The 14,716-nt window shown below is 42.3% G+C and overlaps 1 protein-coding gene across 2 annotated transcripts; it reads right to left on the bottom strand.

Moving 5' to 3' along the window:
* Nucleotides 1–1,827: 1,827 nt before the first annotated feature.
* Zcrb1 (zinc finger CCHC-type and RNA binding motif containing 1) lies at nt 1,828–14,687 on the bottom strand. 2 transcript variants are annotated; one of them, XM_041671688.1, is made up of 8 exons: nt 14,142–14,687; nt 12,882–12,967; nt 10,189–10,217; nt 6,565–6,676; nt 6,179–6,286; nt 3,994–4,106; nt 3,825–3,900; nt 1,828–2,011 (listed from the first exon to the last, which is right to left on the bottom strand). In XM_041671688.1, exons 2-8 carry the CDS (start codon nt 12,963–12,965, stop codon nt 1,880–1,882), a joined length of 654 nt encoding a protein of 217 aa, XP_041527622.1. In that variant the 5' UTR covers nt 12,966–12,967; nt 14,142–14,687; the 3' UTR covers nt 1,828–1,879. The 2 variants fall into 2 exon arrangements, with proteins under 2 accessions (XP_041527622.1, XP_041527623.1); XM_041671689.1 differs by lacking the exon at nt 12,882–12,967.
* Between the last annotated feature and the right edge of the window lie 29 nt (nt 14,688–14,716).

The raw sequence follows: 14,716 nt of genomic DNA, 5'->3' as shown, positions 1-14,716 counted from the left end.
CTAAGTCATGCCTTTAGGCTCTGGCCTGAAATTCTGTATCTTCCTTCCTTAACTTCCCAAGTGCTGAGACAACAGGTGTGCATCATCATCTTTGACTATATACCTGCATTTCTGATTAGCATTCTAGAATAAAGCAGGATAAGACTTCTGGTTTAAAGTCTTTGAACATATTTGATATTAAGTTATGAGCCACATTTTATACATACATATATATATATATATATATATGTTTTTAATAAGACCTCATATAGCTTAGCTGACATTAAACCCTTGATCTTGTGGGTTGGTGGTGGGGCACTCAAGAGGCAGAGGCAAGCAGATCTTTGTGAGCTCAAGGCCAGCCTGGTCTACAGCGTGAGTCCCAGGACAGCCAAGACTACACAGAGAACCCTGTCTTGAATCACTCCCCTACCCAAATTCTTGATCCTCCTGTTTCAGTCCCCCAATGCTTTTTTAGTATGTTTTTCTTTTCTACAGTATGTTTTCTCGTTAATGGATGAGTTGGAAGTAATGCTCTCCATTCTTCTGCCCGAAGATAACGTTTTGAAGCAGTATCACTATGTAGACCACACTGGTCTTTAACTCATGGCCCTGCATCAGTCTAACTGCTGGGCTTACAGGGGTGTATAACCACATCTGGCTTTGACAGCTTTAATATTCTTCATTAGTGGAATGGTTAAGACTTTCATTGCCTTCATGGTTTTATTGCTTTTAGTATTAAAAAGTACAAGTTCAGTCTGGTGATGGTGGTGCACACCTTTAATCCCAGCACTCAGGAGGCAGACAGGTGGATCTCTGAGTTTAAGGCCAACCTGGTCTACAGAGCTAGTGCCAGGACAGCAGGACAGGCTCCAAAGCTACATAGAAACTGTCTCAAAGAAAAAAAAAAAGGTGCAAATTTGTACAATCAACTATAGAAATTTAAAGTCAGACTCCACAATACCATTTTATAGTGCTAAATATAAAGGATTTATAAGGATTTAGTTACAAATACAAAGAAATATAATACATGACATGAAAGAATTTACATCATTGTTGGGGACTGCGGATCACCAGACCCGTTTTCCTTGGCTCTGAGCTGGCTGCAGCTGCTCTGGGTGAGACCCTGATGACAGGGGAGTGGGTTCTGATGAGTCTGCAGCTCAAAGATCCCGAGAGCTGAGGCGTGACCAGAGCCCTATATAAGCTGCCCCTGAACACAATAAAGTGGACATTCTTGTATCAAGGATGACCCGTGTCCATGTCTCTCTCTGTGTGTGTATTTTTAAGTCTCCAGGCCCAGTTCCCGGCTCACATAACGACCTGTAGCGGCTCGGGCGCTACAGGTGTAGCACCATACAGCGGGCGCTGTGCTTTACTCATAATCCTTTCTGCTTCAAATTCAGTAAACGTTTAACAGAAATCTAGTAAAAATAATGTGGAGATGGATGGCTGGGAGAGAGAAAAAAACAAAACACCCCCCTGTCCTTTTACAGTCGGGCAAAGACAGACCCATGAAGAGATAGGTAATGAGTGCTGACTTGTAGGGAGCAGATCTCAGACCACAGTCAAGTCTGTCAGAGCTAATTTACTATCTCATTTTGTTCTATCAGGAAAGGGACTTATATACTGTTCGTGAAATAGTTTCACATTCCTCGGGAATCATGTTGGTGCTCAGAGTTTAGAACACTTTAGACAGTGGATTTTCAGATTTAACATTTGTACTGAGGTAAGGCAAGCTAGAAACATGGTATTTCAAAATTATTTTAAAATATTATAGTAAATAACTATTTGGATTTAAGTGTTCTTACATACTCAAATAATAAAAGCACTCTAGACCACAACAGCATTTTGTACAGTAACATTTTATTTGAATAATATTTACAAAATAAATACAATTTTAATCACTAAGTTCTTCTTCATCACTGAAATATGTGCTTTTCTTTATCCTTGGTCGTCTGGAATCATCGGAGGCTGCGGGACCCCCTGGACTGCCTCTCCATCTGTTTTGCTCCTCTTCAATCTTGGCTTGCTGTAATATGATTCAGAAAGCAGACAAAACCCGTTATGTATGGCACATCATGTTAATCCAAAGGAATTACCACGAGAAGACCAGAACACAAACAATTTCCACCCTCCTAGGTCATATCAACAAATCCCAGTCATGGTTCTACTCAAAAATTATCCTAGGAGCCGGGCGATGGTGGCGCACGCCTTTAATCCCAGCACTCGGGAGGCAGAGGCAGGCGGATCTCTGTGAGTTCGAGCCCAGCCTGTCTCGAAAAACCAAAAAAAAAAAAAAAAAAAAAATTATCCTAGGGAAATTCCCCAGTCCCACCCCCCACCCCTGGCCACTACTCCCAAGATGTGTTGAACTCCTTACGATGAAAGGATGACTTTGAACTTCTGAGCCTTCTGCCTCTACTTCCATAATGCTGGGCTGCAACCCCAGCCCACGATTGTGCCGTGCTCGGTAGCAACCAATGCCCTAGCCATTTTTGTTTCTCAGTTTGTTTCGACACAGGGTTTCACTATGTAGCTTATGTTGGCCTGGAACTCGTTAGGTAGTTCAGGCTGCTGTGAACTCATGATCTTCTACCTCAACCTTCTCAGGTGAGAATACAAGTATGAAATATGATTAGCTCGATCCTAGGCAATTTCTAAAGATTCTTTCTAGATAAGCTAAAGACATTTTTAATCAAACTGTTGTTTTAATTTAAACAATAATTTTACCCAGGCTGGTCTTGAACTCCTGATCCTATCTCTACTTCATATGTGTTGGGATTACAGATGTGCTAACACACCCAGCTAATCCATTGGTTCTCAACCTGTGGGTTGTGACCCCTTCGGAGGTCATATATCAAATCCTGTCCGCATATCAGATATTTACATTATAATTCATAATTGTAGTAAAATTATAGCTATGAAGTAGTGATGAAATAATTTTATGATGGGGGTAACCACATGAGGACCTGTATTAAAGGGCTGCACCATTAGGAAGGTTGAGAACCACTGAGCTGATCCAATATTTCCACCACCTAATTTTGTAATTAAGACAGATTAATAATATACTAAAAGTATAGACTAAAATAATATACTAAAAGTATGTTATTATATTATGGGATCTTACAGCCTAGAAAGAATGAAAGAGAACTTTTCATTCAGATAAAGACCTAAGAATAATGTTACCTCAAATTTACACAGTGAAAGGAAAACATAGATTACATGATGATCAACACAGTGATAAAGGAATATAAACATAAACTTTAACATGAATTACACCACAGTGCCTTTTCTTATTTATACTTGATAAATTTTATTTTTCAGGTTTTTTTTTTTGGTTTTTCGAAACAGGGTTTCTCTGTGGTTTTGGTGCCTGTCCTGGAACTAGCTCTGTAGACCAGGCTGGTCTCGAACTCACAGAGATCCGCCTGCCTCTGCCTCCCGAGTGCTGCGATTAAAGGCGTGCACCACCACCGCCCGGCTTATTTTTCAGTTTTTGAGACAGGGTTTCACTCTGTAGTCCAGGCTAGGTTTAAACCCATTTTCCTGTCCTACACTGCTAAGTGTTGAGTTCACAGACACGGCCCTGTGAATACCTACTATACTGCCCCCTTTCTCTGAGACAAAGCTTCTTCTGGCAGGTCTTGAATTCCTAGGCCCACATGGTTCTTTACCTCAGCCTCAATGAAGGCAGGATTAAAGGCTGTAGCTTTGCTCAGTTAAAACAAATCAACCGGGACACAACACACTGTCACACCACTTCCTTCCTCTGCCCTGCCCAGCAAGTGGTCCATCACTGAGCTAGGTCCCCAAGCACCCTGATCCCTGGAGAACACCAGTACCTGAAACGCTATGGCCTGACTGAGACTGTCCAGAGCCGGATCTTCCCCTTCTTCTTCACTCACTTCAACTTCCTCACTAGGTCAGCAAAGGAAAAAAAAATTCAGCTGCAGTCAGCTAACAGTAAAAAGGCAAAACCACACAGCATCTTAGTGAGCCTACTATACATACACCTCCTCTTCTGGTTCAGGAACTTTCTTCTTCTTCTTCTTTTCTTTCTTCTTGGGAGGCTCACGTTCTCCAAGCATGTTTTTAGGACAGGCATAACTTAAGTGTCCACTTTCCTTTTGTTAAAAAAAGAAAGAAAAAAAGAATAAAGATGACAGCTGCTGTTATTGACAGGAACCTGCCCTGGCCCTGTGAATGAGAGGCTAGAATCTAGGAGAAACCATATTCTCATTGTAGGAACACAGGAACAGACATGGTCCTTCCCAATAGAAGAGGCAGAGTGTGGGCTACTCTAAGGACTAGCATCTGCAGTGATAAACTAGGGAGCAAAGAAGTATTCTTTCCACAAAATTTTAAATCTCAACTTTCGCCACACAAAAGAATTCTAAATTTAAATGGATCATCAACTCTAAAAGCTTTACATTAGCCTGATAAATGGGGATAAAATTATTTCTATTAACTTGTAAGATGTTGAATATTCAGCTTTAAGGACAAGTGTAGGCTGGGGATACAGGTCCGGGGCAGAGTACCTGCATGGCGGGCACAGAGCAGGGGTTGAGTCCCAGCACCACACTCGTTCCTTTTTCTTACATACGTGGCTTGCATTATCATCCTATTTTGCTGAGTTGGATTATTATAAGGAGATAGAATACTGCATTGTAAAACATAGGCGCTCTGAGCTACAATCTATACATTAGCTTACTAAACTACTTAACTAACTAAATTACTTAAACACTTGTGGCAACAACAATCAAACACATGCAATATCCAATTAACAGAAATTATTAGTTGCTTAAAATCTTTCAAGACATTAAGAAAACTAAAAAATTAGCTTTTTTTTGGCTTTTGCAACAGGATTTGTCTGTGTAGCTCTGGCTGACGTGGAATTCAGTCTGTAGACCAGGCTGACCTTGAATTTACAGAGATTCTCTCCTGCCTCTACCTCCCGAATGCTGGGATTAAAGGTATATGCCACCTGTATTTTTAGAAAACAACCTCGAAGATTCAGAAACTGGTAAAATTATTTTATATTATCTACCCTAGGTATTTTTATTCTCTCTCTTTTTGCTTTGTGATACTGAGGATTGAACCCATATCTTTTAGCATGCCAGGCAATTTCTCTCCCACTCATCTCCGCCTATAGTCCCACCCCAAGTGGGACTTTAGATACTATTAAGTTTTATATATTATTATGCGTGTGAACATGCATTTGCCACAGTATGAGTGTGGAGGTCAGAGGACAACTTTGTGGATTAGGTTCTCTTCCACCTTTATGTGGGTTCCTAGGATTGAACTCAGGTCATTAGGCATGCATGGCGAACACCTTTACCCACGGAGTCATTTCAGTGATGTTTACAAAGATGAGTTTATGTTGGTATTCAGGCATCTGTACTGGCCTGCCCTTGAGGTCCTGACAGGATACAGTCTCAGCTGCAGCCACTAAGAGCACCTCCTGTGCACATTCACGACGTTCTCTTTTCTTCCTGCTTCTCTGCCTGTCTGTCTCTTCTCTCCTACTGTTCTTGTCTCCAGAGGCTGGTCTCCCCTTTCTCCTGCCCCCTTTTCCCATTCACTTTCTCCCAATAAAAAAATCCCTCCACCTGAGCTCTGTCGCATGGTGTCTTTCTCTCACACCCTGCTTTTTTAAAAATTACAACAATTTACACTCTCCAAGACAAGTCGCTTTCATAATCTGGGTTTAGCCAAGCAGAAATTTTGGTGAGGAGTTTGGGGTTCAGCTCTGACAGCAGAGTGTTTGTGTGGCATGCAGAACGCCTTGGTAACTCATAAACTAGAAGTGGTGGGACATACTTGTAATGCCAGCATCTTAAATTCACGATCATCACCTACTGCATGGGGGAGTGTGAGCCAGACTGTGCTACATTAGACCTATTTCAAACCAACTGAAAATAATCTCAACAAAAATGAAATCGTGGTGAGGCTGGGGAGATAACACAGCAGGGTAAGAGGGCTTTTGCTGCAAGTTACTAGCTTAGCACCAAGTTTAGAGACTCTTGTTAAAAGGGAATAAGTGATATATCAGGCAGGATTTTTGGAGTCCTGTGTCCTCCATCCACCCGAGTCTCCCTTTCCGTGAACACCGGCCTCTCCCGCAGGCACCACTAAAAGACTAATATAAAGATCACTTTATACTACAGAAGAGTTACCGAATTTTAGGTTTACTTACCCCACACTCATAACACTTAGATTTATCAAAGTAGTTTCGCCGTCGGATGAACTCAGCTGCTCTTCCATTATCAATAGCAATGCTTGCCTTTATTACTCTACCAAATAACTAAATCAGAGAAAATGTAAATACAGAGGATGTAGTTCACCAAGACTTCGTTATCAGATACTGTCTCCTCAATTATTGTTTAATAAATGTGATAGATTCTATGCCATAATTTCCCCTTCAGTCTTCCAATGTTTTGATAACCCAATACAATGCTGACATTGTTTCTCCTGAATTACAGATAGTAATAAGACTTTATGATCTCCTGCAGCCCCACTGCTCTTGCTTTAGATGAACACAGACACTTTTGGGTTACAACCTTGATGAAAAGAATGGCTTACCTGTTTGTTATTTATTGCTCTGGTGCAGTTTAAGGCAGAGTCTTTATCCAAAAACAAAATAAATGCAACACCTTTACTCTTCCTCGTGTCTTTGTCTTTCATTATAGTAACCCTTAAAGCACAGAGAACCAGTTAAAAAAAAATAAGACAAAAACTTGTAACTACTCAGGAAACTCAAGATGATTTTTTTTTAAATCAGGTTAAATAATAAAACATTTGAAAAGAGAAATTAAAAAAAATCATGATTAGTGGTAGAGGCTTGTTATTCTAACACATGGCAGAGAGTTCAGGGTCATTCTTGGCTAGAGAGCTTTGGGCCAGCCTAGGCTAGGAGATCCTGTCTAAAGAAAAATGATTTAAACCATCCAGCTCCTCAAAGTCCTGAGGGATCAAGAATGGAAATGAGAAAATGGCACTGACAATACAGAAGAGCACAGCTAGAATTGGGAGCTATCAGAGCTTGAAGGGTCTAGTTGATAGACAGGCTGATGCAACTGCTACATCATTATCAACTATATATCAAAATGCCTATCCTCTTCCCCTTGCAAAACCAAAAACACAAGCTGAGGCATTCTCTTGTATACAGAGAGCAAAATGATTTACTATTTTTCTTAAGTTTTAGATCCAAGTGTCTTCATTTCAAACAATTTCCAGCTTAGTGGTCCTTAGCTCTTCCTCAGTGCCCCAGGCTGTAGGGGTTGCCAACCGCGTGCCATTTAGTGTAATTTAGAAGAACAATGCTTGAATCTGCCATGGTGACACATGCTTAGAGTGCCAACACTCAGAATGCTGGGGCAGGAAGACTTTACCAAGCTGAAGGCTTGTACATAGTGAGGTATGTAGTGAGACCCTATCCTTTTGTTTATTCATTTGAGATTTTTATTTTATGTGCATGGGTATTTTGCCTTCATGTATGTCTGTGTTCTATGTATGTGTATTGCCTGAGTGTCAGGTGCCCTGGGAACTGGAATTACAGCCAATTGTTAGTTACCAAGTGGGTGCTGGGAATCAAACCTGGGTACTCTGGAAGAGCACTCAGTGTCCCTGATAGCTGAGCCTTTTCTCCAGCCTGAGACTGTGGCAAACTTTTTTGTTGGCCACCAGCTCACAAATAACAACACGGAGACTTATTAATTATGAAAGCTTGGACTTTAGCTTAGGCTTGTCTCCATTAGCTCTCATAGCTTAAATTAACCCATCAATATTAATCTACATTCTGCCACATGACACTACTTCTCTTCCATATTATACCTCCTTTTTCTTCTCCACCTCTGGCCGGCAACCCCACCTTTCTGCCCAGAGTTCTCTCTCTGCCTGTTAAGTCCCACCTATACCTCTTTTGTAGATATTAGCCGCTTAGCTTTTTATTGCACCAACTACAGCAACACATCTTCACACAGTGTACAAATATTCTGCAAAATGTATAAAAACAATGTGTACACATACATGTATATATTCAGTCAAGGGAGTGCACAGTACAGAGCAAGTGGAAATATTAATGACAGGTACATGTGGATAAAGGAATCTTTTTTAAAAAGGTAACAGTGCTTTGTTAGTGAATTCCCAGCACTCTATACATAAAGGCTGGGCATGGCAGTCTTGGTGAGCAGAAACTGGTATATCCTAGGAGCTCACTGGCAAGCCTAGCAAAAGTAGTTAACCTCAGGTTTAGTGAGAGGCCCTGAGCTGAGAGAGGGAAGTCAAGAGTGGTAGATCCAGGACACCCTCAGGTCCTCCTGTCTTCTCTATGTGCATATGTCAGGGTGTGTGCACAAGAACAAAAGGGAGGGCATGCTAGTTTTACTAGATACCTTATTCTTCCTTGCTTCCACCTCTCAGTCCTTGCTTATTGAAATCTGCCTTATTTACAGGGTTTAAGATTCTGTTTCTGTCCTAATATATACTATGGAAATCACTTCTCCTTTCTACTAATTAGGTTCTCCTTCATTTATCTATTTAATATAGACAATGCCTCGACTCATCTACTTTAATGTAAAGTCTTTTTTTTTGGTTTTTTGAGACAGAGTTTCTCTGTAGCTTTGGTGCCTGTCCCGGAACTAGCTCTTGTAGACCAGGCTGGCCTCGATCCGCCTGCCTCTGCCTCCCGAGTGCTGGGATTAAAGGCGTGCGCCACCACCGCCCGGCTAATGTAAAGTCTTTTTTTTAAAAAAAATATTTATTTACTTATTATGTATACAATATTCTGTCTGTTGTGTATGCCTGAAGGCCAGAAGAGGGCGCCAGACCTCTTTACAGATGGTTGTGAGCCACCATGTGGTTGCTGGGAATTGAACTCAGGACCTTTGGAAGAGCAGGCAATGATGCTCTTAACCACTGAGCCATCTCTCCAGCCCTAATGTAAAGTCTTTTAATGCTACCATTGTAACCTGTTTATTTTACTCATTACGTTGGAACAAAAACACATACATGTTTCCTAGAAGGGTACACCTACATGGTTGTTCATTTGGATACTCAGCCACTGCTATATTCAGGCTTGGGCAATGAACACTATAGAAAAAAAATGTACCCCCAGGGAAAGGAAAGTTTAGTAATAGAGACACTGTAAATCAGTTATAATAGGGGCTACACTTATAGATCTCTTCTTTGGTAACAGGAAAAAAAATATCATAGCAAGGACTTCAAAACAAAACAAGCAAATCTGTAATGACCTCTGAGTTCCCAGCATGCAGAACGAGGTAGAGTACTACTGTTTTCAGACATGGGATAGGTGTGAGGGGCTTATTCTAGCGTACACTGTGAAGCAGACACTATCCTGAAACACAGAGGCCACCCCATCACATTCTTCTTACACATTCAGTCCTTACATACACCAAACATAACCGATTTAACTCCCAAATGCTCTCTCAAGGATGAACAGCCTTTCCTTGGGACAATTTTGTTCCAGGTTTCTTCCATGGTGTAGTTACAGATTTAAGTCTAACTATCTCAATTTGCTCTCATTCCTCTATTGGCTGAGAATAACATCAAACTGGTCTACAGAGGGAATTATATTTACTTGGAGCTAATGAGGATTGGTATCCAGTAAAACAGATTCAAGTAGTCTTGAAGATGTGCTCCAAGGATTTATAAAAATAGCGCTGTAGTTGCGGCTTTAAAACTACAAAAGGGCTTGAAATCACAGCACTTCTTAGGAATTCTGACTGTGCTCAGTACTGGTCTCTAGGTAGTTTGGGGGTAAACAGAGGTTAAGAATGTTTCAGGGACTAACTCATGGGGTGGGAGGCCTGTCTACAGCCAGTTCAAAGGTTTGGCTGTAGAGATATCTGACACCATCTTCACAGTGGCTTGACACCACCTTGAGTACTGAGTCAGTGTTACTCCAGTGTAATCCCCCCCTTGACATTTCCAACTGATCAAGAACAAGCTCTGAAACCTTCACGGAGCTCAGTTTAGGAGTGCTCTTATTAAGTCTGAGGCCCTGAAATGGGTTCTCAGCAATATTAAGACGATGCTCTTAAACTATTACTTATTTATAATACATAGTCACTTATGATATGAAAACTGTCAGGTGTTTATGTACATGGAAAAATAACTGAACTTTACATAAAAATGTTAACAGTAGTATTTTTATTTAATCAAGTATCTTGTAACATAACTACTTACTTCACAACTTTGCCATACTTGGAAAATATCTGAAACAAAAGATCACAGAATAATTTATAATTTAAAATATTACCAAAATTAAATATTCTGATTGTATACACTAACCAGATTCTTCACCATATTTTATGAAAAATTTCAGCCTTCAGTCTATGTAACAGGTAGATCATGACTTAGGGGCCACCTTGGGCAACACAGCAATACCCTGAATCAACAAACCAAAAAAAAATTTTTTTCTAAGTTACTAGAATAATATAGTTACTGGAGTTAAAGGTAATCTGCTTCAAGTTCCTAAACTCCCCCTAGGGAGTGGACGGAGAGAAAAAACCATCGACATGTTTAGATCTACGGCATACACACTAGGTAGCAGCTGAATTCCCGATCTATGGGACTATTAACCCGAGCAAAGCTCCAGCTCAACCTGTACTGCGGAATATCACAGTACCAATGACTTAAACAATCAATGTTTAAAGACAGACAGAGTTCTGATTAAATACATAACCAAAAACTTCCTATAATAAAAAAAGCATCTCCAGCCAGGAGTGTTATAAATGTCTAAAATCCCAGTATTCAGAAGATGGAAGCAAGAAGACCATGAGTTTGAGGCAAGCCCAGGCTACAGAGCAAGATCTTGTTGGCAAAGATAACAAAAAACAAGGATCTTTTTATTTCTATAGATGCAGTCCTTGTCCCATTAGTATAACAGTGGGGCTTTCGTCCCTTGTACTTCTCCATACATCCTAACAAACTTTCCCATTTCTATAGTTTCACCATCATTAATATTCTGACGTTATTTAATGCTTAGAAATAATATTCCTAAGAAAAGGCATCTAGATCTTATTGTGGAGCCACCCATGATAAGCTAAATAGAAACAGACCACCCAAAGGAAGTTCTTTACTTCCAACCATTATCACCTGCCAGAGTAGAACTCAGCCATCGATAACCTTAATGGAGGTCTGAGTCTCAGTAGTTTACCCTGAAGCAATACCTGGTTGCAGGAAAACTAAGATTACCTGAGCACCACCCAAGAACAGACCATCCAAAGGAAATGCCTAAAGTTCCAACCACTGTAGATAGGATCACCTGCCAGAACACACTCACCAGGACACCCCGAGACAAATGTCAGTCAATCAGGGGTGCTGAGCCTTAGAAATCTCTCACTCCCACCTTTACTACTATAAAAACCCAACTCTGAGCTTGGGGCTCTCCAATTATTGCAGTATGTCGGACACACGGAAAGACTGAGTTTGCAAGCTTGTATAAAATAAAAGCTCTTTGCTTTTACACACAGAACTCGGTCTCCTTGTTGGCTTTTGGGGGACTTTGCAGATCTGGGCATAACACTTATCACATGCAGTTTAGTACTGAAATGCTGAGTTCTGGGTCTTAATGTAAGCAACATTAGATTCCAAGGCTAGCAGCTTCTGTGTAATTGCAACTTTCTAATGGGTTCTCATTTCAGAGCGAAGCTAGAGAGATTGCCTTAATCAGGCCTATATAGCAAGGGGAGAGTAAGTTTACTAATCCTACCCTTCCTTGTGGAAATGATTGTGCTCCAGACACCTGGACAACTACTTCCTACTGCTTCAGTTTTATTCAAGTCACCTTTTGTTTGTTTGTGACAGGGTCTTGTGCATCCCAAGCTTGCCTCAAAGTCCCCATGTAGCTGAGGATGACATGGACTTTCCAATATTCAGCTGGAAATCATAGGTCCATCGTCAATCAATGCCCAGTTTATGTGGTGCTAGGGATCGATCCCACACAGGGCTTTGTGCATTCAGGGCGAACATTCTTCCAAATACTTTACACTCCTGCCAGCCGCCAGTTACGGTTATTTCTTAGCACCCAGTCTAGGATTTCACCTCCAAGTCTAATTTGGTATCCCTCTTTACTGTTCTCATTTGTGATACAGGGTCTAAATTGCCCAGTCTGGCCTCCTGCCTCAGTTTCCCTTGTGCTGGGATTACAGGAATGTGTAACTACACTAGGCAAGTGGTCCAGCCTGATTTTTCTTTGAGATAGCATACTACAGTTTCAGCTAGCTGTGAACTCACGATCTTTTGCCTCAGCTTTCATACTGTCAGGATCAGAGGCACGCATCATTATCTAGCTGATTATAAAGCACATATTGTTTTCTTTATATAAAATCAGTAGTGGTGCACGCCTTTAATCCAAACACTGTGGAGACAGAAGCAGGTTAAAAGCCAGCCTGATCTATAAATCGAGTTCCAGAACAGCCAGGGCTATACAGAGAAAGCCTGTCTTGAAAAAACAAATGGAAAAAAAAAAACAATCAAAAATTCTCTACAGATGTTAAAATTTTAAATTATTTCTTATGAAAATTTACAGGAGATATCTACCAACAATTTTCCAGAAAGCAGTAATTTGCTTAAGCTACAGTTTCTCTCTCTCTCTCTCTCTCTCTCTCCTCTCTTTCCCTCCCTCCCTCTCTTTTTTGGATTTTCCAGACAGGGTTTCTCTGTAGTTTTTGGTACCTGTACTGGAACTAGCTAGTGTAGACCAGGCTGGTCTTGAACTCACAGAGAATCATCTACCTCCCCAGTGCTGGGATTAAAGGTGTGCACCACCACTGCCCGGCTTCTAAATTTTTTTCTTTTCTTTTTTTTTTTTTTTTGGATTCAGTTTTTCTCTTAAAGAGAAAATTCATTAGTTAGATACTGATAGTAAAACTTACCCTGTATAAATCATTGTTCGTCAGGGAGAAGGGCAAGTTGGATACATAAACCGTGCTCTTACTTGGTGCCAAGCCACCACTCATCTCTAAAATGGAAAACAAACCATCAGGAGTCTCATTCCAAATACAACCAAACGCTGGCAATCACTGATTTCATTAAGGCAGCACGCCACAGCCTCCATTCAAGTAAAGAGATTAGAGTCGGTTCTGTGGGGGTGAGGTGTGAATTACCATAATCCTTTTCAAGCAGCGGATGTTTGCTGCAGTGCGGTTTAAAGAGCGAGAGAAGCCAAAACGCTATTTTTTCCGTCTTTTGGGGGTAAAAGCAAAAAGATGCTTTCCAAGTACATGCTATCTATAATTTTCCCGCCCACCTGCGAAAGAGATACCTGCCAATCCCTCCTTTTTGTTCTTGGTTTGGTACCCCGGCAAACACCCAGACAGGGTTTATCTGCAGAGCTCTGGAGCCTGTCCTGGAACTAAGCTCTTGTAGACCAGATCGGCCTCGAACTCAGAGAATCGCCTGCCTCTGCTTCCCGAGTGCTGGGATTAAAGGCGTGCGCCACCACTACCTGATTTGTTCTTTTTGTTTTTCTTTTTTTAACTCCTCAACCTCTTGCACCTGTAAAATACCTGGATTACGAGCACAGGCCACCACGCCAGTCTCATTTTTGATAACTTTGGATACTTGTTTATTTCCTTACTATTTGTCTCCCGAGTGATTTTTCTGCAGGAAATTTAGCTTCATATTTTGATAAAGTTATTTAACTTTTTAAATTTTGTGCCTAACCAATTTATAAAGTGACATTATTTTATTAAATGAATTACGTGTTTTGAAAGGACATTAACCTGTATATTTATAAGAATGCTCAGTAATCAATTCACCGGCTTACAACCCTGCAAATAACTAGGGGAAATTACATTCAACCTAAATGAATTTAACATTTTGATTTAAAAAGCGCAGGTGTCGGCAGGATTCACGAGTACCTGGAATAACAATGTAACTACCCTAAGAATGATAATGGTCCCATTAACCGGAAGAGAGCTTCGGGCCCGGCACGGGGGTGGGGTAGGATATTTAAAAAGCCTCAGGTAGCCAACATCCGCAGGTCACTTCTCAAGTTTCTCAGGTAGAAAGGCGATGTGGATTGAACGTCCCCGAGTTCGGGGCCGTGGAGGCCGCGGGAGTTTTAGGGGCCCTGGGGGTCGCGGGAGCCGGGGGGGCTACAGGGGTCGTGCGGCCGCGGCGTCGCTGCTTACCTTCAGTGCAGCGGCCCTGAGTGGAGGTTGCGAGCCCGCGGCGGCCTCACCCCCAGCTCCTCTCTGCGGGGCGAGCATCCACGGCCAGAGCGCGGAGCAGCGCCTGCCCGGTCCCACCGATTGCGTCAAGCAAAGCCCCTCCGGATCAACTGAGAGCGCGGAGCAGCACCCCTCCGGATTCAACGAGAGCTCGGAGCAGCGCCCCTCCGGTCACCCCAAAAGCACCGAGCAGCGCCCCTGTGGTCCCACCGAAAGCGCCGAGCAGAGCTCCTCCGGTCACCCCGAAAGCACCGAGCAGCGCCCCTCCGGTCACCCCGAAAACACCGAGCAGCGCCCCTCCGGTCCCACCGAAAGCACCGAGCAGCGCCCCTCCGGTCACCCCGAAAGCACCGAGCAGCGCCCCTCCGGTCCCACCGAAAGCACCGGGCAGCGCCCCTCCGGTCACCCCGAAAGCGCCGAGCAGCGCCCCTCCGGTCCCACCGAAAGCACCGAGCAGCGCCCCTCCCGTAACACCGACACCTCAGCGAACGCGGGCCCGGGCTTGGCGCGCCCGCTGACGTCACTGCTTGCGCCGG

The sequence above is a fragment of the Microtus oregoni genome, unplaced genomic scaffold (assembly GCF_018167655.1).
Source record: "Microtus oregoni isolate MIOR12 unplaced genomic scaffold, Mior012 000022F_ref0000154, whole genome shotgun sequence".
Classification (NCBI taxonomy): domain Eukaryota; kingdom Metazoa; phylum Chordata; class Mammalia; order Rodentia; family Cricetidae; genus Microtus; species Microtus oregoni.
The sequence above is the reverse complement of the archived record's forward strand: the minus strand, read 5'-3'. Positions and strand labels throughout refer to the sequence as shown.